Source organism: Mytilus trossulus, chromosome 3 (genome assembly GCF_036588685.1).
Source record: "Mytilus trossulus isolate FHL-02 chromosome 3, PNRI_Mtr1.1.1.hap1, whole genome shotgun sequence".
Taxonomy (NCBI): Eukaryota; Metazoa; Mollusca; class Bivalvia; order Mytilida; family Mytilidae; genus Mytilus; species Mytilus trossulus.
Genome location: NC_086375.1, coordinates 62,666,516 through 62,688,170, shown reverse-complemented (window position 1 = coordinate 62,688,170; position 21,655 = coordinate 62,666,516). Strand labels below are relative to the sequence as shown.

Below are 21,655 nucleotides of genomic sequence, written 5' to 3'. Positions count from 1 at the left end.
TAAGACACGAAAAAAACAATGAAAGTGAAACTGAAGGTAGACGTTGTTAACATCACATTAGTCTATAGTGAAACCCTTAAAGAAAATGAAATGAGGGACAGTTGAAATTCTTTATTTTTAAACCCTCTAGGTAAATTTGACACTATGATATTTGCACTGATGTGAGACACATATCTATGTCTATGATAAATCAGGGACCAAATTTAAGATCATATACATGTACATATATTAATATTAATAATTGATATCTGGATCAATAGATGCATATCATACATGTATTATATATGTTTGAAGCAGACCTGAATGGTTCCTTTATGATGGTAGACATAATATTACAATAGCCGATATATTCGTTTAACCGATATCCGATTAGGTGGAGTCTACTGTAATGCCCTTTACTGTCAGCGTCAAAAGGTAATTTCCCGCTACTGTTGAGGGGGGATAGGACCTTTATTGGGACTCTGGGATCGGTTGTTTTTAATTTCAGGATCCGGGAATTCTTTTTTCGACTTTCGAGACTTTGGGATTTCATGTTTTTAAGTCTGGGATGTCTTTAGTCTTTAGAAGTGTCAACTTGACACTATAATCTCTCTGTAATTTGAATCACAGTGGTAAATTTACGTCACTTTTGTATAAAACTCATTGTTACATTTGTATTTATGATGTGGCACTGCAGAAAAAAATATATAACTAAAAAAATAATTAAATAATTAATTACCCCAAAAAATTAAATTAAAATTGAATAAATAATTAACCCTTATAAAACCTTAACTATCTATTTTGTGAACCTTCCAGTATCTTTAATAAAGACCCCTAACAAATGTTGAATATCTTCTATGTGATGTTTGTAATTATCATTTTCTGTTGTTGCTAACAATACTTCAGATTCAAGTGTTAGTTTTGCTGTTATGAAGTAGAGTGCTAAGCGGAGTTTTTCTCTAGCCTCCTCATAATTTTCACAATCCAGTAGGTAATGTTCAACTGTTTCTACTTGTCCACAGCTGCATTTGTCGATGAGTGCTGGGCATATTGTTGATTTGTAAAAGTTTAAATTGCAATATCCTGTTCTTAAATAATTCAGTTGACAGCTTGTCTTTTGGAAGTGTATTTTTTACATTTTGTTGAAAGGCATAATATCTTCTTCCTTTATCACTGGTGTCCCATCGGTTTTGGCATTTTACCATCACACTGTCTTTTGCTCCTTTTTGTATATCTTGCTTTGTAAATATTGGAATGCTTTGTATTTTTTCTGCCTCCCGTGCTGCTTTTTTAGCTAGTTGGTCTGCTAGTTCATTACCTTGTATGTCAGCGTGTCCAGGGGTCCATTCAATGGAAACAATGATTCCTTCAGATTTAAGTGCCAATATACCAATTTAAATATCATGAATAGTTTTGCCATAATTATCTGATTTCCAATTTAAAGTTAAAATTCCAATTGCTGATTGGCTGTCTGAGAAAATTTGGATGGATTCAGTGTTTTTTCTGTTGTTTGGAATTATAAGAAAATCTATTACTAGCTTGATAGCTACTAATTCCCCTAATAAAATAGATCCTCTATTGGAAACTGGCTGGGTTAACTCCACATGTTCTGTGCTGTGTGATATTAAAATAGCTGCCCCAGCACCACATGGACCTGGATTTCGGGATCTCGTGTTTTTAAGCCCGGGATTTCGGGATCAGGACCCCTCTTACCCCCTCTCACTGTTAGCGTCAAATTGATTAAAATTTTACAGTGATTCACCCAGATATCCTTCTCATGATTCGTCAGACGTCTCAAATAATAATTGTTACCGTTATTTTTGAAAAATATTAAAGTGATTCCATCATTCGTCAAATTTATACGATTTTTGATTGTCTAAAAGAAAGTGCATATATATTTTATCAAAAATTACTGTTAACAGCTTTGTCAAGAATTTGTACCGTTATTTGTCATTCATGAAGGTACCCCCATTACCACTCTCCTTTATAGATCAATCTCAAATTGTACATTATAAATGAGGTTCAACCCAATAGCGATCCACGTAAAAAAAATCATTGAACAATTGGTTCTTACTTTGACATAATACATTTTAATAACATTTACATGGGTATGCATTTCGATGTAGAAAATTTGTGGGATTATGTTCATGAATTTGAAATTCCTATATAAAAGGACTGAAGTTTGTTTAAGTTGATATATAACATAGCATTTTTAATTAATTATGCAATGATTTATTTCAAATTACAAAAAAAAAGTAAAAAATGATAAATTACAAATAACACATTTAATAGTGGAGATAATTAACCTCTAAATTTCCCCTAGAATTGGTCACCTTTTCTAATGTCTTTTTATGTTTGTTGGTATCATGTCTTCAAATTTTAATATTCAGGAATTAAATATAATATTTAATGTTAAATGCTTATGTTGTACATTTGAGTGTTGCCTATGCATGCTTGTTTTAAAAGAATCTTTTTAACTATCTCTTGACTTACTAGTATTAGGTGTATGGGGATGTGCCAAAAATATGGTTAATGAATTTGCAAGAGTTTATATAAAAATTACCCTCTTTTTTAAAGCATCCTATATTAAGATGCATTTACATTTGATAACTGTATATTGATTTGGAGTATTACATTCTTTTATGATCAGTTTTATGATCTTCATATCATGTATAAATATACTATAATTCAGAATTATTCACTATTAATGGTCAATTACATGTATTATATTAATTTGAATCAATGCATTTGAAAATTCACCTTTCAAATAAGTTCCCATAAGAATTTAACACTGGAAATTTATCTCCTGATTTGTTTATAAGTAAAATTAGGTTACTCTTTCTGTACTCACAGCATATGAATTTTATTTATATATATGCAGAATTTCTTCAGTCCTTAGGATTCAGCTATTCCTTTTTAGGATTAAGAGTCTAGGCTTAATCCAGGAATTAATCCTATCTTAAAAATAATCAGATTCAGAGTGTTCATTTTTTTGGCTCTCATGATATGGTATGATCCTGGACAGGATATAATACCTGCAGATCATTTGACAATAAAAAATGATTATGTTTGACAGAAGTTGTTACTGTCTAACACAAGGACATATTTTTAACATCAACAAATGGGATTGGAAAGATGGAAATTGATTTTGGACTGACCAATTTGAGCTGAGTCCAAATGTCTCATACATTTAAAGAGCCTGTAATTAAGGGGTTGTTGTTTGTTTATGTGTTACATATTTGTATTTCGTTCATTTTTTGTACATAAATAAGGCTGTTAGTTTTCATGTTTGAATTGTTTTACATTGTCATATCGGGGCCTTTTATAGCTGACTATGCATATGGGCTTTTCTCATTGTTGAAGCCCAACGGTGACCTATAGTTGTTAATGTCATTTTGGTCTCTTGTGGACAGTTGTTTCATTGGCAATCATACCACATTTTCTTTTTTATATATATAGACAATTTTATTTTGAATAACTCTCTATTGGCGCTCCATTTTTCAGTATGAGCATTTCAGATAGTGGTTAATCAAGAGAAAACACATCAGAGCCCAGAGGCAGATTGAGAGAGTTTTTTCAGACTGTTAGTTTTCATGTTTGAATTGTTTTACATTGTCATATCGGGGCCTTTTATAGCTGACTATGCATATGGGCTTTTTTGATTGAGTTAAGTCTGCCAATTGATATTTTATCGTATGTTTTTATATGTTGTGATGTTATGCTATTGTTTCAGAAAAAGGGAGAAGGTTTGGGCCCATTAAAACGTTTAATCCCGCTGCAAATGTTTGCACCTGTCCTAAGTCAGGAATCTGATGTACAGTAGTTGTCGTTTGTTTATGTAATATATACGTGTTTCTCGTTTCTCGTTTTGTTTATATAGATTAGACCGTTGGTTTTCCCGTTTGAATGGTTTTACACTAGTTATTTTGGGACCCTTTATAGCTTGTTGTTCAGTGTGAGCCAAGGCTCCGTGTTGAAGGCCGTACTTTAACCTATAATGGTTTAATTTTTGAATTGTTGTTTGGATGGAGAGTTGTCTCATTGGCACTCACACCACATCTTCCTATATCTATTTTCTCATTGTTGAAGCCCAACGGTGACCTACAGTTGTTAATGTCTATGTCATTTTGGTCTCTTGTGGATAGTTGTTTCATTGGCAATCATACCACATTTTCTTTTTTATATATAGACAATTTTATTTTGAATAACTCTCTATTGGTGCTTCATTTTTCAGTATGAGCATTTCAGATAGTGGTTAATCAAGAGAAAACACACCAGAGCCCAGAGGCAGATTGAGAGAGTTTTTTTCAGACCCCCCCCCCTTTTGTGGGATTATATAGGGAATCACTGAAACATGACTGGAGTGGCCTAATCAGTGCCAGCTCCTTACAAAACATTCTTGATACAACACTGGAGACAACACATTTGTAAAGTGGAATGTACAGATTGACCTACAGCCTACAAATAAAAGGCCAAATATGTAAGCATTGCTGTGTCTGGCATTATTTCTCTGTAAAGGGGTGGTAAAACAATTGATCAAAAGCCAGGGTAATTATTAGGATCCTCATTGTGCTTTGAAAGATGGAGGAATTAATCTGATGAAAGTTCTAGTTTAACATTGTAAACAAATATGATCTATCACAGATGATACTTGCTTGGGGCAGGAAAAGAAATTGATTATGTGTCATATGAAAAAGATAAAAGGATGAATTTTGTGAAGAATAGTTTAATGAAATGGACAGTTGGAATAGGATTTTTTGAAGTCAGTCCAGAATAAATCATGAGCCCATTTTTTTTTTTTTTTAATTTTGTAGTTATGTCACAGAAATCTCAACATAGGGATAGTGATACTGTGGCAGCAGTGGCGTTAGCAATCTTCTTCAAAACCTTATATTTTGGAAGGTGTAAGACCTGGATACTCCATACTTCATCTGTCATATGTCCATTATTCCTTACCTCCTTTTCATGCTTCAGTGACTACTCAGAAAAAAAGTTTAGATTTTTTTTAATGTTAATTTCTTTCTAAGGGAGCTACCATTTGATTTTTAGGGGGGTGGGGGCTAGGATGAAATTTGAAAAAAAAGGCAGGACAGGATTTTGAGTAAAAAAAAAAAGGCAGGATGAGTAACTTGGCAAAAAAAAAGAGATTACAACTAAAAAAAAAGGCAGGACAAAATTTTTCATCCTAGCCCCCCCCATAAAAATCAAATGGTAGCTCCCTTATTAAGGTATGATTTATAGGATAACTATATTTAGTATGTGCATACCGTGCAAGGTCATCATGTCCGTCAGACAGTTTTCATTTGACATTGACCTCATTTCATGGATCTTCGAACAAGGTTAAGTTTTTGTGGTGTGGTCAAGTCCATATATCAGATATTAAAGCCAGTGGTCTACTATATTTGGTGTATGGAATGATTGTAAGGTGTACATGTCCAACTGGCAGGTGTCATATGACCTTGACCTCATTTCATGTTTGAGTGGTGAAAAACGTTTTGCAATAGGTCAACTATATTTGGTGTAATTTGACTTTGGCAAATCCTTTCAGACACTGATATATGTAAACTATTGTCTGCCAAGGTGGCTGCCAATGCCCTTATAACTGTTTATTAAAAACATTACCAAATTCAATTTTGAAATAAGTTCATTTGAAGTATAAACTTTTATATCCAGATAACATTAAAATCTTGAGATCAGGTCTTTTTTCAACTTACTAGTACAGATCATATGTTACAATGTTAGTCCAATTGTCTTACATAAGGAAACATTTTTTCATAAAATTACAAATTAAGAATGGGAATCTATTCAAGACAAATTTTATTGTCAGTCCAAATGTCCCTCAAGACAACTCCATAACTCCATTGGCTCATAAATTGTTTCATATAAGTTGTTTAGCAGTTGAAATTTAAATACAGTTTTATCGAACCGTTATGGAATGCTATAAAAATTTGATGGAAGCTTCTTCCTCATATTAAAAAAAAAAAACATCCAAAGAAAAAAGTGTTATTGTTTTTTATATTTTCCTATTTTACTGATAAATTGTATTTTGCAATAAATGTAACGCTAATACACTAACAGCAGCAATAGCATGCAAGACACTTGATTCCTTAGAACCCTTACAACTGTAATTGTAATTCTTCATAGAAATAAATGTACTTCCACTCATACATGTCATATAGAGATTTTAAAGGTGAGGGTTAAGTGTTAAAAAACTAGTTTAAACTCATCAAATGTGGATGACCATGTCCCAAGTCAGTGACCTTATCAATGTTTGTCTCCATTTATTTCTTAATGTGTTTTGTCCTCTAGGGAATTTAGTATTGATGGTGAACCTTTGATTATCTCCATAAAATTTATTCACAACTTTATCTAGACCTAGGGCAACTTAAAGAGCTCAACAAATTTTGTCTCATTGAAGTTTACCATAAATCTTTTTTTTTTCTCCAAAAAAAAACCCCCCACCAGTATATCAAGGAATTAAAACAAAAATGATACAGACAGATTGCAAGACATAGGTGTTCTATTTGCAGCAGCATCATTGTTGGCAGCGTCAGCAATTGTTATATTTTCTGATTTGGTCTTCTTGTGATATTTTCTTTTAAGTAACAAGTACTCTTCAGTTTGATGACTATATATAATAACCAGACCAGGCCCTGCCTCTTAGGTCATGTTTCAATGACTGAATTAGTTAGCAATTTTCAAAGTTATGTTTTCTGCTTAAGTTTTATTGATACAAGTCAAATGATATTTTCTTAAAAGTTACCATTACTTTCAATACATAGTTGGTTGACTATCTTTAGGCTTTCCCCTCTATTATAAGGTCTTGGTCCAGTGACTGAATTAATAAGCAATTTTGAATGATATTATTTCTATTAAAGTTAGTTTGATGGTAACAACTTATGATTGACAATGATATTTTCTTTAAAGTTACGTTACTATCAGTACATCTTAGTTTGAAGATCCTTTTTATGCACTGCCCTCTATGTCATGGTCCAGTAACTTTGAATTAATTAGAAATGTTGCTGTCCTTCTGATTGTTTTTCTGAATTTACTGCCAACAGGCAAAGCATCTCTATCAACAGTTTATTTTACACCATATCTCTTGTATTTTGTAAACTTCATTCAAACGATCAAACTATAAAAAGAAAATAAGTTTTGTAAAATATTCTAACATTAAAACTTTAAATGGACTATGCACACCATGAAGGTACAAAAGTTTACTTTCCTCATTATAGAATTTAAAGGCTACTGATGCATTAAAATAAATAATGTACCTTTGACTTCAAATTGCTTAAAATGTATCAGTTGATTGATAGAACTGGTAATGGACTTCTGATTTCAAAGGATTTCATCAACCTTCTTTGACCTTGTTGACAGTGCATAAAACTCACAGACCATGATTAATAATATACATTTGAAATAGTTCAAACTTTTGGTAGAACCTTTTCAGTTTAATTCACCATTGGATTTTTAACAATTGAAACTTTTTGGCAAAATATTGGTGTTTAAAATTCAAATAGGTATTTCTTTTATTGGCATACTTATTTTTGTTATCTTCAATTATGATGAATAGATAAAACTTTGATGAGCAATGATCATTAGCTCAATAAGATCTACTTATAGTTCAACTTGATTGAAATATATTGAAATATCAATTGACTCCTCGTACTTATGCTGCATTTTTGTATTTTGGTCAGTTTTTCATGTACCATAAACAAGAAGTCAACTATATTTGTGTATGGAGTTATTGTAATGTGTACAAGTCTGTCTAGCAGCTATCATCTAACCTTTACCTCATTTGTATGATTCATTGGTCAATGTTAAGTTTGTTTTTTAGCCTGTTTTTTTAAGTACAATGTACATGTACTATAAACCAACTAAATTTGGTGTATGGAATGATTGTAGGATGAACCTGTCTGTTTGGCAGGTTTCATCTGACCTTTACATTATTTTCATTGTTCATTGTTCATTGGTCAGTTTTAAGATTTTGTGTTTTGGTCTGTTTTTCACCTAGCATAATCAATAGGTCAACTATATTTGTATAAAAATATTATAAGGTATATATGTCTGTCTGACATGATTTATCTGATTTTGCCCTCATTGTCATAGATTTTTTAAAACGTCAAGTTTCTAAGTAAATGCTTTTAAAAACTTTTATCTCTAAGACTTTCATCAAAAAATCAATAGTCATTAAAGCTGGCAAGACATTACAGCATGTGCACTCTTTTTTTTTTATTAAACAGTATAACAATAATGACTAAAAATATTTTTTCCAAATCACACTTTTAACACCAATGACCAGAATAAAGATAAAAAAAGATAAAAAGGGTTAAATGTCTAAAGTGCCTGTGAGTTTAAAAGTTGACATGGTTTAACGGTTCATTAAGTCAAAGACAACATATTATGTTTCTTATGGAAAAAATCGATAATGACCATGCAAAAATGTGTTTACTGTAATTTATAACTTGTGAGTAAAATTCACTTTACTTTATAATTCGTATGATTAAACAGGGTAAATATATCAAAATTTGTTTTTTAAAAATACTTTAATTTTTTTTGTAAACCTTGAAGGGTCAACTTATATAATGCTGATAACAGTAAAATTTCTTATAATGTAGTTAAATGTACTAGAACATCTGAGTATACATGGTATATACACCATTTGGTAACTCATATGGTGTGGAACATATACAACATGTTATTGTCAGACTTCAAAGTTAGGTTTGTTGGGGCCTCGGTGGCTAAGTGGTCTAAGTAGTTCCAGTTCTGTTATCACTAGCCAGTCAACACTGCAGTTGTGAGTTCGAATCATGCTCATGAGGGTACACTACTTGACTCCCATCTTAATTAACAAGGATTGTCATTTTTCCTATCAAGGGGGGTGGTTTTCTCTGGGCACTTCGTCTTTCTCCACCTATAAAAACTGACCCCCATCATCATGATGATATCCCAAATTTGGCGCTTAAAAGTGGCGTTTAAACACCTACAATCACCAATCTCATTTTAGGTTTGGGTTGTAGGGTATGCAAGCTGGAATATAGATTGAAGTTAACAGACATTATATATACTATAAAACATTGTGTTACAGTAATCTAAAAAACAAAGTACATTTGTTATTTCGTTTCTGACATCATCATTTTTTATGCCACATCCATTCAAGCATGTCAAGCATAAGAAATCAGAGCAAGAAAAATACTAAAAGTGCATACAAACATTATATTATCTTATGACTATTCAATTAAAGGTAAATTAAAGTCTAATCTGATAGAACATCTCTGCTCCCTTATAAGGAATGTCACACTCCTACTAACAGAGTAAGAAATCTGGTTTTGATCAGATCAAACTTGTAAATGTGTCAGTCAAACATAAAAAAAAAACAATTTTGTAAATGTTTGTTATTTTACTACTTTTCATGCTTCACTAATTGAATTAGCATATGTATGACAACATTCTATATATAATAGGAGGAAGAAATCAATTATTATACATCTATCTGTAATATTTACAGGTGAAATATCATTATTATATGACACTACCTTGAACTTGTATGACTATATCATGTTAAATACAAACGCAATTGCAGTAAGTTTTTTTCTATTATTTTCTTAAAATTTTATAGAAAAAATGTATGAATTAGCCTATATTTTATTGCGAAAGTTAAAATAGAAATAATTTTGATTTGATATTGTTGAAGCTTGTGACTCCTATAACACAGTAGTTATAGAAGTCTCAGTTGAAGCTATAGTACAATTTTTTTTTTAAAGATCAGTGACAAATAATTAAGGCCATGAAAGTTTAAGAATCACCAGGTACACCATATTAATATTTATCCAACATTCAAGATATTTCTTATTCTTTATTAGATATTTTCAATTATTGATCAGATATATCTTTTAATTTTTACATGTCTAATTGGAGGGGGGTTTAAGATCTGATGCCTTGTGTAAAGAGAGTGTCACACTCTCATCACATTTAAGAACCCTGCTTGCAACAACTGTTTGAGGGGTCAGTATGTGGCCTGATGCCACACAGTATTGAACTTTACGCAGACAGTCACACTTGTTTTAGAATATGAATGAAGTGGTATTTTCAAATAGGAAGTTTATTATTGTAGTGGATTCTTCTTTAGTTCAAACATTTCTGCTAGGAAATACTCTAGTGCATACATTTCCTGTTTAAAAATATATAGTAAGTATTATATAAAATAAAATTAGTTTCAATACTTATAATTAGTAGTGCTCTTTTAAAAAAATTAAGAAGCACTTGCAAATATTTATAAAATATGAAAATTTGTTTCAGTACTTTTACTTCGTTAACATACACAGATATTTAATTAACTGTTCGGAGACTGATGTTCTCAACAGATTTCTTTTATATATAGACTAATATATGATGATTAGTTATTCATCCATGGGAATAATTGCATATTATTGATGTGGGTGTTTTGTCTATTGTTTGTTATACATTACACAGTGACACACACAATTGCTGTCTTTTTTTGTTTGTTTTATTGATGTTTTCTATATTTTCATGTATTTCAGCTATGATCCTTTTGTACTGTATTTTATACTATGTAAAATAAGTTAATTAATTAGTTAGTTACACAATCTATTATATGCCCCAAACAAAGGGGATATTAAGTAATGAACATGTCCATGTGTTAGTCAGTCACAAGCTTTAGTTTCCTAATAATGAAAATAACTCATTGATCAAATCTTTTTGAAATTTAAACACAATGTCCAGGGGCGGATTTAGCCATTTAAAAAAAGGGGGGGAGGGGTTCCAACTATATGTCCCCATTCAAATGCATTGATAGGCCAACAAAAAGGGGGGTTCCAGCATACAATTCAAACTATAAATGAGTCCAGGAAATATATTTGTGTCCCTTATTGATTATGAGTGAAAGGTATATAAAAAATAAGGTAAAGGACTGACATAGGTTGAATGATGTAAAAGATAAAAGTCATGTATTGCAATTCTACATGTAGGAAATAATCATATGCCAAAGAATGCTGTTTTTATTGGCAATTCTTTATAACCTGTTGCAAAGATAGCATTAAAGAGCTTACATATGAGCAGTTTTAAACTTTATATATCTGTTATGAAAGTGGTTTTCTGACTTTCACTTGATGACCAATATACATGATATAGAGACACTTTTGATGACTTGATAAAGTGTACCCAATTACCAATGTCTAATTCTGATAAGTCTACAGATCACAGATTGTTGTCATTGAAATGTATTTGCTTTGTAAATTATTGATGAATTAATGTTCTTTTTACATATTGATAATTTCCTGCAAGTCAGAAACCTATTTATAACAAATCTTGGCTATACAACAGGAATATTTATCGATTATTTTTGCTGAGTGATAGGAATTTTACAGAATTGTAGTTTAGGTGTCCACCATATTCTATTTTAATTTTGCAAGGGACAATTTTTTCAGGAGGGGGGCTAGTGATAATATCTCATATAATATGTTTTAGTTTATGTCACCATTATAAGTCACCTGATAGTATCGTCGTTTATTTTTAACTAGATACTCTGGACAGAATATATGCATGATATTTATAGATTATCGTTGATTATCTCAACGAGATTGATTTTCTCGCTTGAGCTGGTACAGCGAAAGTGAGAAAAGCAATCGAGTTGAGATGACCAATGATAATCTGTTTATCGCTATTTTACCTGTGACGACGTTGTCAATTTCAATGTCAATTTCGTTAGTAACGCCACGTGGCTCCTTAGTTTCTAGCAATAATTTTTCCATATCAAGCGAGAAGCATGATATGAAAATTATCACAAAAAAAGATCAAAGGAAAAATGCACAAAATAGCGATAAATCTATTTATTTACACAGAACATCAATCATGTCAATAGGAATGGTTGATGCAGATAATGTCATTCAATTTAATTTTATGGGTCCATTATTCCTTTGATGTCGAGATGTAAACATAAACAGTAAGTTGTTATGTGTGCACATTTTTGCTTTGAATTGTGAGTGGGGTATGCTTAGCACGACACATGTGCATTTTTGTTTAAAAGTTATTAAACTAATTTTAGTTTATTATACAATGTATGTACCTTGTTAAATATTTTGTCATCAATATTTTTACGCATTTGGTAAGGGTCTAATTACTGTTTCAATGATAAATGAGCCCAAAAAACATAAGCTATCTCTTTGACACATTCCCCATTTCCATTCTCAATTTTATTAACAAATTTTGAAATTTTAGAAAAAAAAGTTAGAAGTAACTCTTACTTTTTCAAATGTGGTCAAGGCTAAAAACATCTTTGGATTAGGTTCATTCATTGAAGCATCATCAAATTCTTATTGAATATATGCCAAAAATGGCATATTTCTGTGAGACATTTTTGATTAAAAAAAAAGATGTTGTACAATTGCAAAGGATAATTTATTTTTACTTATTTCTATTGAAAGGTAATAGAAATATTACATCTTGCAATCCAAATATTTGCCAAAATAAATTAACATATGACAGATATGTTACTATATTATTTAGTTATATAATTGTTTGTTTTAATTTTGTAGATGGTCATTTTTTAACCAGCTGAATTGATTGATACCATGGCAGAGGTTGAGATGGATGAATTCCCTGTGGTGTTTATAGACCCTGTCTATGCTACAGTCACCAGTTTGTCTGGACTAGATGATGGGGATGATACTGCTGATCTAAAATGGATAGAAAATTGTGGGATGTCTGGGGGGATAATCAAGTTCTCAACACAAGGATGTGTACAGAGAAAAGTAAGAAATTATAGAAAATAAAATAATCTAAAGAAAAAACTTATTGTATGGCAACATACAAGTTATTCTGTGTTAATCTGACTCAAAAAGAGAATTTGATGTCAGATGAATTAAAATACATTTTTTTAATAGTTTACAAAACAACAATGCAAGAACAGTTTTCAAAGCAACAAATGCATCAGAGAGTTAAAACAACAAAATGCATGAAGAAAGTCAAAACAAAATAGTGCATAAAAAATTTCAAAATAACTAAATGCATAAACAATCATGTAAAAACAACAAAATGCATCAATAATGCCAAAACAATAAAATTCATTAACAAAGTCCAAAACAACACAATGCATTCAAACATTTTATACCATCAAAACGATTAATAACATCAAAACAACAAAATGCACTCAAACATTTTAAACCATCAAAACGATTAATAACATCAAAACAACACAATGCATTCCAAAATTTTAAACCATCAAAACGATTAATAACATCAAAACAACGCAATGCATTCAAAAATTTTAAACCATCAAAACGATTAATAATGTCAAAACAACAGTGCATCATCAATGTCAAAACAACAAATGTATCGACAATGTCAAAACAACAAAAGTATCGACAATGTCAAAACAACAAAAGTATCGACAATTTCAAAACAACAAAAGTATCTACAATTTCAAAACAACAAAAGTATCTACAATTTCAAAACAACAAAAGTATCGACAATGTCAAAACAACAAAATGTATAAATAATGTCAGAATAACAAAGCATCAAAAATTGCAAACAACAAAAACATCAACAATGTCAAACAACAAAAACATCAACAATCATTTTTAATGAAGTGTATGTTTATTTTTCCGTGTTGCTTAATTTGAGGTCTTATTTCAGTCCAATGTGAGCTACTATGTAAAGATGGCAGAAGAAACAAGTACAGATATGATAGCAGACTATTTCTACAAAGCCTGGAAGTTAGGGACACCTAACATAGTGGTATCTATTATATCTAACCCTGATCTATGGAAAAGATGGAAGAATCAGAAACAAAGAGACGATTTCCAGAAGGGGATAGTGGAGGTATTAACTGGTATTATTTTGGTGAAAAGAAAAGCTTTCAAAATAAATAAAAATCAAAAGTGTACATATCTCATAAACACATCTTATTATTTAATAACCTGTAAATATAATAAAATGAAGACTTTACATTATGTGTTGAAGTCATGTCTCTGCTGTCAGGTAGATTTTTTTTTTTATCAAATTGAGGTTTAAAGTGAATACCAAACTTTTAATTATTTGACTTCTGAACATCTGTAATTTCTTTTTACAGGCAATAAATACGACATCCATGTGGTTACTAACAGATGGTACTAACACTGGTGTTTCTAAGATGATAGGAAATGCTATTAAGAAGGAGAAAGAAAGAAGACATTTATTAGCAGCCAATATTTCTAAGCAGCACTTAGTTTCAGATAATCTTGAGAAACTACCCAAAATAACAGCAATAGGAGTTATTCCTACTTCTAAATTGTCCTATGCTGAAGTATTTGAGACCCAGGTTTGTGAACTAGACAATGTATGGGAATGAGTTATGAGGGGGGATAGTAGGGGTCCTAATCCCGAAATCACGGGCTTAAAAACACAAAATGCTGAGGTCCTGAATTAAAATGAATTAAAATCATGGATCCTTAATTTAAATAAATTAAAATCATGGATCCTGAAATTCGAAAAGAAGGAATTCCCTGATCCCGAAGGGTTAAATCCCGAAATCCTGAGCTTATAAACACCCGATCCTGAAGTCCTGATAAAGGTCCTTTCCCCCCTCAGTTATATATCAGTGTTCAAGTATCATGTATTTAAGATTTTGAGAGAGAAATTTCCTTAGCAGGAATCAAACCTGATAGAGAGATCTTTGTTTCTGTTGAAATGACAAAGATATAAATTTTAGGAAGTAAGTAAGGAATATGCAATTCTATAGGTGATTTCAATTTTAAAAGATTTTCCTTTGAATACAGTGTGTTTTTTTTTGCTTTTGCTATCAGTTCACAAATGCTGTGTGTTGTCTTTAAACATTTTCTAAGATCTTCTCAAACAAAATCACAGAACAAGCACATGAAGAGTATCTAGATTAAAGTTTGTAAATTTTATTCCATTTTCACAAAACCATTGCAAACTGTTTTAGAGGGACAGAAACTGCTAAAGAGCAAAAAAAATATCAGCAAGAATAGTCCAGCAAAAAAGATGATATAATTTGACCCATTTATTGACTACTTGATGTTGTTGCTCTTAAATGACAATTTTAGTGTTTTTTTGGGCTGGGAAGATTTTGTATATATATATTAAATGTATTTAAATTACAATTTCACCACAGGATTCAGAAATCAGCATTGAGTTGAGTGATCAAGACAACATGTCGCTGTTAGAGGAACTAAATCCTGACCTTACCAACTTTATAATGTTAGATCAAGTTAAGACTAACCAAGATGTAAATGATTATAGACTAGCTATAGAGAAAAGATTCAGACGTCCTGTTGGCAAACCAAAACAGTACAGAAAAATTGATGGTAAGGGATACCTTAACTATTATTTATTGAGTAATGAATTTGTAATCTTAATAAAGCAGTAGTGAATGTACTGAATATAGGGTATGTAAAGCATGCTTGACTTGATTGTAGAAGGCCACAAACCTATCTATGTCATGGTCATACATAAGAAATAAGAGTTTCAGAGAAATGTATGAAAATGATAAATCTTACCATGGATTTGATGATCTTTACTTAAGTTTTAATACAAATCATGGTCTTTCTTCCTGCTATGCTCAAGTTATAGGCATCATATTTTCTTATGCATTTGTTCAATTTATTTTCAGATAATGGATCAGGGGAAGTAATCACAGGTACCACTACTCCACTTGTTGGTCTGCTGATTCAAGGTGGTAGGACAGATATAGAACATGTTTGTGATCTGATCAAAATCAAAGTACCAATAGTCATTCTGAAAGGAACAGGATCTGCTGCTGATCTATTCTCATTTGCACATGACGAAATAAAAAAAAGGTAAACATTTATCTGTAAAAATTGAAATGAAATTTGATGGGAAATGATTCTCTCTTGATTTTTTGGTATATTGATAAATAAACATAGGTACCTTTTTTCTTTCCAAAAATGTTATAAAATATTAAGAATTTTTATAAGATTTTCAATAATGTCTTTTGAAACATTAAAAATCAGATTATGAAAAGAAAATTAGGAGTTAATGAGCAAAATGATTTAATGACAAGACATGGATATGGCCAGATGATTCTGAATATCAAATAAAAAGTAAAAAACAAGATATGCAAACATCATTAATCTATCTATTTAATGTTGCATAACAATTTTAAAATGAGATAATGCTGAGTGAATTATTTAATGTGTTCATATTTTATTTCGATTTAAGAAGAATGAACAAAAAAGCAAGGTTAATTATAGTGATTTTAGGAAAGCTACATAGTACATATAGGTATATGTATCAGATATCAGAATGTGAGTTTTTATTATTGTGATACTCTACTAGTCGCTTTATTTGCATTTTTAAACATGGAATAATTTCTGAATTTACTGTATTGGAAGTCTTCCATCTTATTATCATGGAATTGAATAGATTTTATGCAAAAATACCAAGTGAGCTATACAAGGCTCCTTGGAGCTGCTAGTTTGAATGGTTTCAAGTTTAATCAATCTTTCTTTAGGCCTGATGAAGAGCATGTGAATTCATATGTTAAACCTGAACTTCTAAAAAGATTGATGAAGGCATTTCCTAATGAATTTAAGAATGATGTTTTAGCCAGAAATCAATGTAGAGACAGGATGGTTGAATGTATACAGTTTTCTTTGAAGGTGTGTATTATTTGTGTGTTAGATTTTTTTTTTTTTTTTTTTTTTTTTTTTTTTTTTCTTTTTTTCTCAACACTCAGATTAGTCGTGAACTGGCCATTACCTTATTTATATGAAAAAAATCTAATTCAACTTAATATAATTTACAACCATAGTGGTTGAGAATGTTAGTAAAATTTTGTGTTTAATAGTGTGCTTACAATCTGCTTAGAAATTTATAATAAACCTAATTTTATCTGTACAAAAATTAAAAATTTCGATATAGTGAAAAATGAAAAATAAAAAGTTTTCTCAACTATCATCTAGCCTAAAGTTGTTATGGCCGATTGATAGTTGGCTTTTGTTCACATTATCATCATCGTGTTATCGTGAGAAAGTTTTTTCGATATTTATTACTGAAATGAAAATACATATAATTTTCATCATAACAATAACATAACAATATATATAACAATAAATTTTAAATTAAATATTGTTCATTTTATAGTTTGTAATATTCTTCACTCTGTTGGTTGTTTTTCTGTTTTCTTTTACATTTCGACGTGATATCATCTCTAGCTGTTTGTTTGGTTTTTGTTTAAGCTAGGTCTCGTTTCTTTTTGCTGGTTCCTTGTTTGTTTCGTATATTGGACTCTGGGCATTGTGGAGACTAAACGGGTATGCACCCTGTTAGAGTTAAGCTCTAATAAAGTAGCCTCCCAATCCCATTGTCCAATGTTATTGCGATATTTTGATCTTGCTTCTTTTTGTTGATTCCTTTTTTATTTCAATATATTTGACTCTGGGCATTGTGGAGACTAAACGGGTATACAACCCTATTAGAGTTAAGCTCTAACAAAGTAGTCTCCCAATCCCATTTTCCAAATTTTATTGCTATATTTTTATCTTTATGATGTTTTTATCTTCTTTCCTTGCTATCTTGTATCCTTTGAGATTAGTTGTGTTTTTTATATATTTCTTTATCCTTATGAAATTTCCTCTGTAATTTATACAAATTTAGAATACCTTCGTAATGCCTACAAATCCATATTGTGTGTGTATATCCATATAGGATCGGCATTAGTTCTATTTTTATGCCTACTAGTAATAGAGATTTTGCACTGATTTCAAATTTTGGATCTTCTGACTGACCGTTTTGTGTCACATAGGTTCTAAAAGTTTGTAATTCTTTACAATCTATAAATAGATGTTCAAATGTTTCGAAATGTCTATTGCAGTACTTGCATTGTGGATCTGTACCTCTTATTCCTCTCTCTATTTGTTTTTCTCCTGTTAAGAAGGCTCTGTGTATTATTTTATAGATAAATTCTCTGTGTATGTTATTTTCAATATTATCTATAAGTGACCAAATGTTTGTGAATTCTATTCCTTTGTTTTGTTCTTCTATTGTTATTCGATTTTTCTTTTGTTCTATAATTTCATAATAAATTTCTTTGAGCGTAATGTTTTCTGTCAGGTTGATTTTACTTCTGTATTGGATATATAGTTCTCTAATTTTGTTTGCGTTTTCACCTAAATGTTCTGAGTGGCTGTATTTATTTTCTGCTAATTCTGGCATCAGTTCTCTTGTTGTTATCCCCAAAAAATAAGTGAAAAGGGTTTTCCAGATTGTTGATTTTCCATTAATCATATCACTTATTTTTTGCAGCCACATAGCATTGATTTTTTCTTCAAAATCTGGCATTTGAATTCCCCCCCTTTTTTTCTTTTTATTCAAAGTTGTTCTTTTTATTAACTCTGGGCCATTCCATATAAATTTATATATTGCTTTATTTATTCTTTTAATTATTTCTTGAGTTGGTAGAATTACTCGTGCCACAAACCATGCTTTGCTTAGCATGTATGTATTTATTATCTGTACTTTTGAGTATATGTCTATATTTCTATTTTCCCATTCCTTACATGTTTTTGTTATAGTTTCCACTATTGGATTCCAGTTTTTATCTATTTTATTTTCACCAAACTTTATTCCCAGTACTTTAACGTTTTCCTTAATTAAGTCCTTTATGTGTTGATTTTCAACTGCTTTTTTCCTTCCTATTTTTAATATTTCTGTTTTAGATTCATTTATTTTTGACCCCGATACTTCACCAAATCTTTTAAATTCTTTTACAAGATGGTCATAATCTGTTATTTCTGTTGTTATAGTAGAGCAGTCATCTGCGTGTTGAAATAATGTGCAGTTTTCTTGTCTGTTTGGTAGGTTTATTCCTTTTATATCTTTCGAATTTCTGATATTTGATGCCAGGGGTTCTATGATTAATGCGTAAATTGTCATAGATAAGGAGCACCCTTGTCTTATTGAACGTTCTATTCTTATTTCTTTTGTGAGGTGCCCATTTATCTGTATTTTACTCTTTATATCTTTATAAATAATCTCTATCCATCTAATTATGCCCGGGGGGAAATTCATTTTTTTCATAACTTGAATAGTGTAGTTGTGTTCCACTCTATCAAAAGCTTTTTCTTGATCAAAGGATACAAGATAGCCATTCCAATCATTCATTTCCATGAGTTCTATGATTGAGTCTATCCCATATATGTTTTCGGTGATCTTTTTATTAGGCCCTGCCCCTGTCTGATTTACATCTATTAGTTGGTTTATCACTTTTGCCATTTTCTTTGTTAGGGTCTTTGTTATAATTTTATAGTCAAAACACAATAAACTTATGGGTCTCCATTGCTTCAAATCTTTAGGATCTCCTTTATTTTTATAACTCAGAGTAATTATGCCGGTTTTCATAGATTCCGTCATTTCCCCTGTTAAGTAAATATTATTTATCACTTCTGTCAAATCCTCGCCTATAATATCCCAAAATTCGACATAGAATGATTTCCCTAGACCATCTATTCCTGGTGTTTTATTATTTTGGAAATCTTTTGTATTTTTAAAACATTCTTCGTTTGTCATGATTGGGTTCAGATGTATCCAATCTGCTTCCTCTAATTTATTAATTTTGACCCCTTCCAAATAGTCTTTAATTTTTCCGTTTTCTATGTTTTGGCTACTATATAGTCCTTCATAAAAGTCTCTAACCACGTTTATTATTTCTTCTTTGTTTTCCCTTAATATCCCATTTTTGTCATAAAGTTCTCTTATTTCTTTTTTTATGCCCCTTTTTTCTTCAGCTAATTCAAAAATTTCTATATTTTCTAGATCTCCATTATAATATTCCTCCCTTGATCTTATTATAACTCCTTTTTTCCTATTTTCGTCTAATGTTTCTATTTCTTTTTTTATTTTATTTATTCTGTCATTAGATATATCATTTGTATTCTTATTTTCCTCTTCTTCTAGCTCTTGTATCAAGCCCTTATATTTGTATTTTTCTTTGGTTGCTATTACCTTGCTATAGTTTATGGTTATATCCTTTACTGATTTTTTCCCTTTTTCCCACCAATCTAAGATATTCATTTTATATTTCTCCTTTCCCCATGAATTCCAAAAATTTCTTATTAGTTCTGTATACTTCTTTTGTTTTAATAATGATTCGTTTAGCTTCCAGAATCCTGTTCCCCATTTTATATGGCCCATTAAAATTCTTATTTTATATCCTTTATGGTCTGATCTTGTAAAGGGTGTATATTTGGTGTCTTTTATTTTGTTGCAGATATGTTTAGATAAATAAATTCTGTCTATTCTTGTTGCTGAACTGTTGTCGAAATTTGCCCATGAGTATACTCTTTTATTTTTATTTCTATATCTGTAAGTATCCTTTATATTTAGTTTGTGAATTATACTATTAAATAAATCTAAAGTCCTTCTACCTGTTTTAATTATTCCTGTTTTTGAATCTACTTCTGATGTTATCAGGTTAAAGTCCCCTCCAAAAATTACTACGTCTGTTTTCACATTTATCTGTTCAACATATTTATTTAATTGATCGTAAAATTCTGTTTGTGGTCTTGTTGTATTCTCTGGACTATATATATTTAACAGTTGATATTTTTTACTTTCTATTTTAAATTCAATATGGATGAAATTTCCTTTTAGCGTATCTGGAACCTGTTTTTGAAGTATTTCTTTTGCATCTTTTGCTATTAATATACAAACACCCCTTGCCCTATTTTCTCCATCGGAACTGTAAATTTTAAAATTTGTTGTGGCTTCAATGTCAACTTGGGTTGATCTTTTTAAAACCCCTGTTTCTTGTAGACAGATGATATTTGCATCTTGGTAACTGTTGATAACATCTTTATACTTTGTATTTATGTTTTTCCTTATATTTTGTGAAATGATATGAAGTGTGCTCATGTGAGTTAGTAGAAGAGAGTATAGAAGTAATGTGAAGATACTAATCATAAATAAATAATAAATATACAATATAATAGTTTTATCTTTCTTTAATTTTAATTTAGATCTAGTTTATCTTTTGACTATTGTTCTATTTGTTCTGTTTCTTTGCCTCTGGCTTCCTTTTTTCTATTTCATTTTCGCTGTCACTTAGGTTTTTCCTTTTTTCAATTCTTTTTCTTTCTGTTCTTACTCTCTTTTTTTCTTTGTCTGTTAGGACTTTTATTTGAGTAGTTTGGGTCAGACCTTTTCCTTGAGCCACTGAGGCTCCAGATTTGGCATTTGACTCTTTATTTTTTATTTGTTTTACTTCTGTTTCGTTGTTTTCTGGATCTGATTCAGAAACTGAGCCTAAAATCTCAGTTAAGTCCTCCATCAGATCGTTGTAATCAGTTTGGTTTGACTTTTTTTCCCCTTTTTGTTTTTCATTTATTTTTTCAGTCTCTGACTGTGGTTTATCGAATTTTACCTCCAGAGCTTGAGTTATTATGATCTCAGCATCAATTGAATCATTGCTGCTCTTTGATTCATTTAAGGTTTCTTCAATGGGGTTTGAATCTGAAGTGTTTGCTTGGGTCACTTCTATTGTTTCATTCTCATGGTAAATTTCTACCTCTATTTCCCCTGAGTTTACTATAGTAGTTTCTTGTGAATCCTGGGATTCTTGTGAGTCTTGTGTTGATAGTGACTCATTACTATTTGATCTTGTAGGGTGGGTAGGGTGGGTTCTTGCTGAACCCCAGACTCT

At 30.7% G+C, this 21,655-nt stretch overlaps 1 protein-coding gene across 3 annotated transcripts in view; it reads left to right on the top strand.

Moving 5' to 3' along the window:
- The window catches only part of LOC134712054 (transient receptor potential cation channel subfamily M member 1-like), a 57,286-nt gene continuing 35,631 nt past the window's right edge, over positions 1-21,655 (top strand). Inside the window, exons 1-7 of one of the 3 annotated variants that reach the window (XM_063573191.1) lie at positions 1-130; positions 12,534-12,749; positions 13,633-13,818; positions 14,069-14,296; positions 15,110-15,302; positions 15,608-15,794; positions 16,469-16,616. In XM_063573191.1, coding sequence (XP_063429261.1) covers positions 12,570-12,749; positions 13,633-13,818; positions 14,069-14,296; positions 15,110-15,302; positions 15,608-15,794; positions 16,469-16,616 — 1,122 coding nt within the window. In that variant the 5' untranslated portion in view covers positions 1-130; positions 12,534-12,569. Of the gene's footprint in view, positions 131-12,533; positions 12,750-13,632; positions 13,819-14,068; positions 14,297-15,109; positions 15,303-15,607; positions 15,795-16,468; positions 16,617-21,655 lie in introns of those variants that run through there. The other 2 variants (XM_063573192.1, XM_063573193.1) reach the window with 2 other exon arrangements.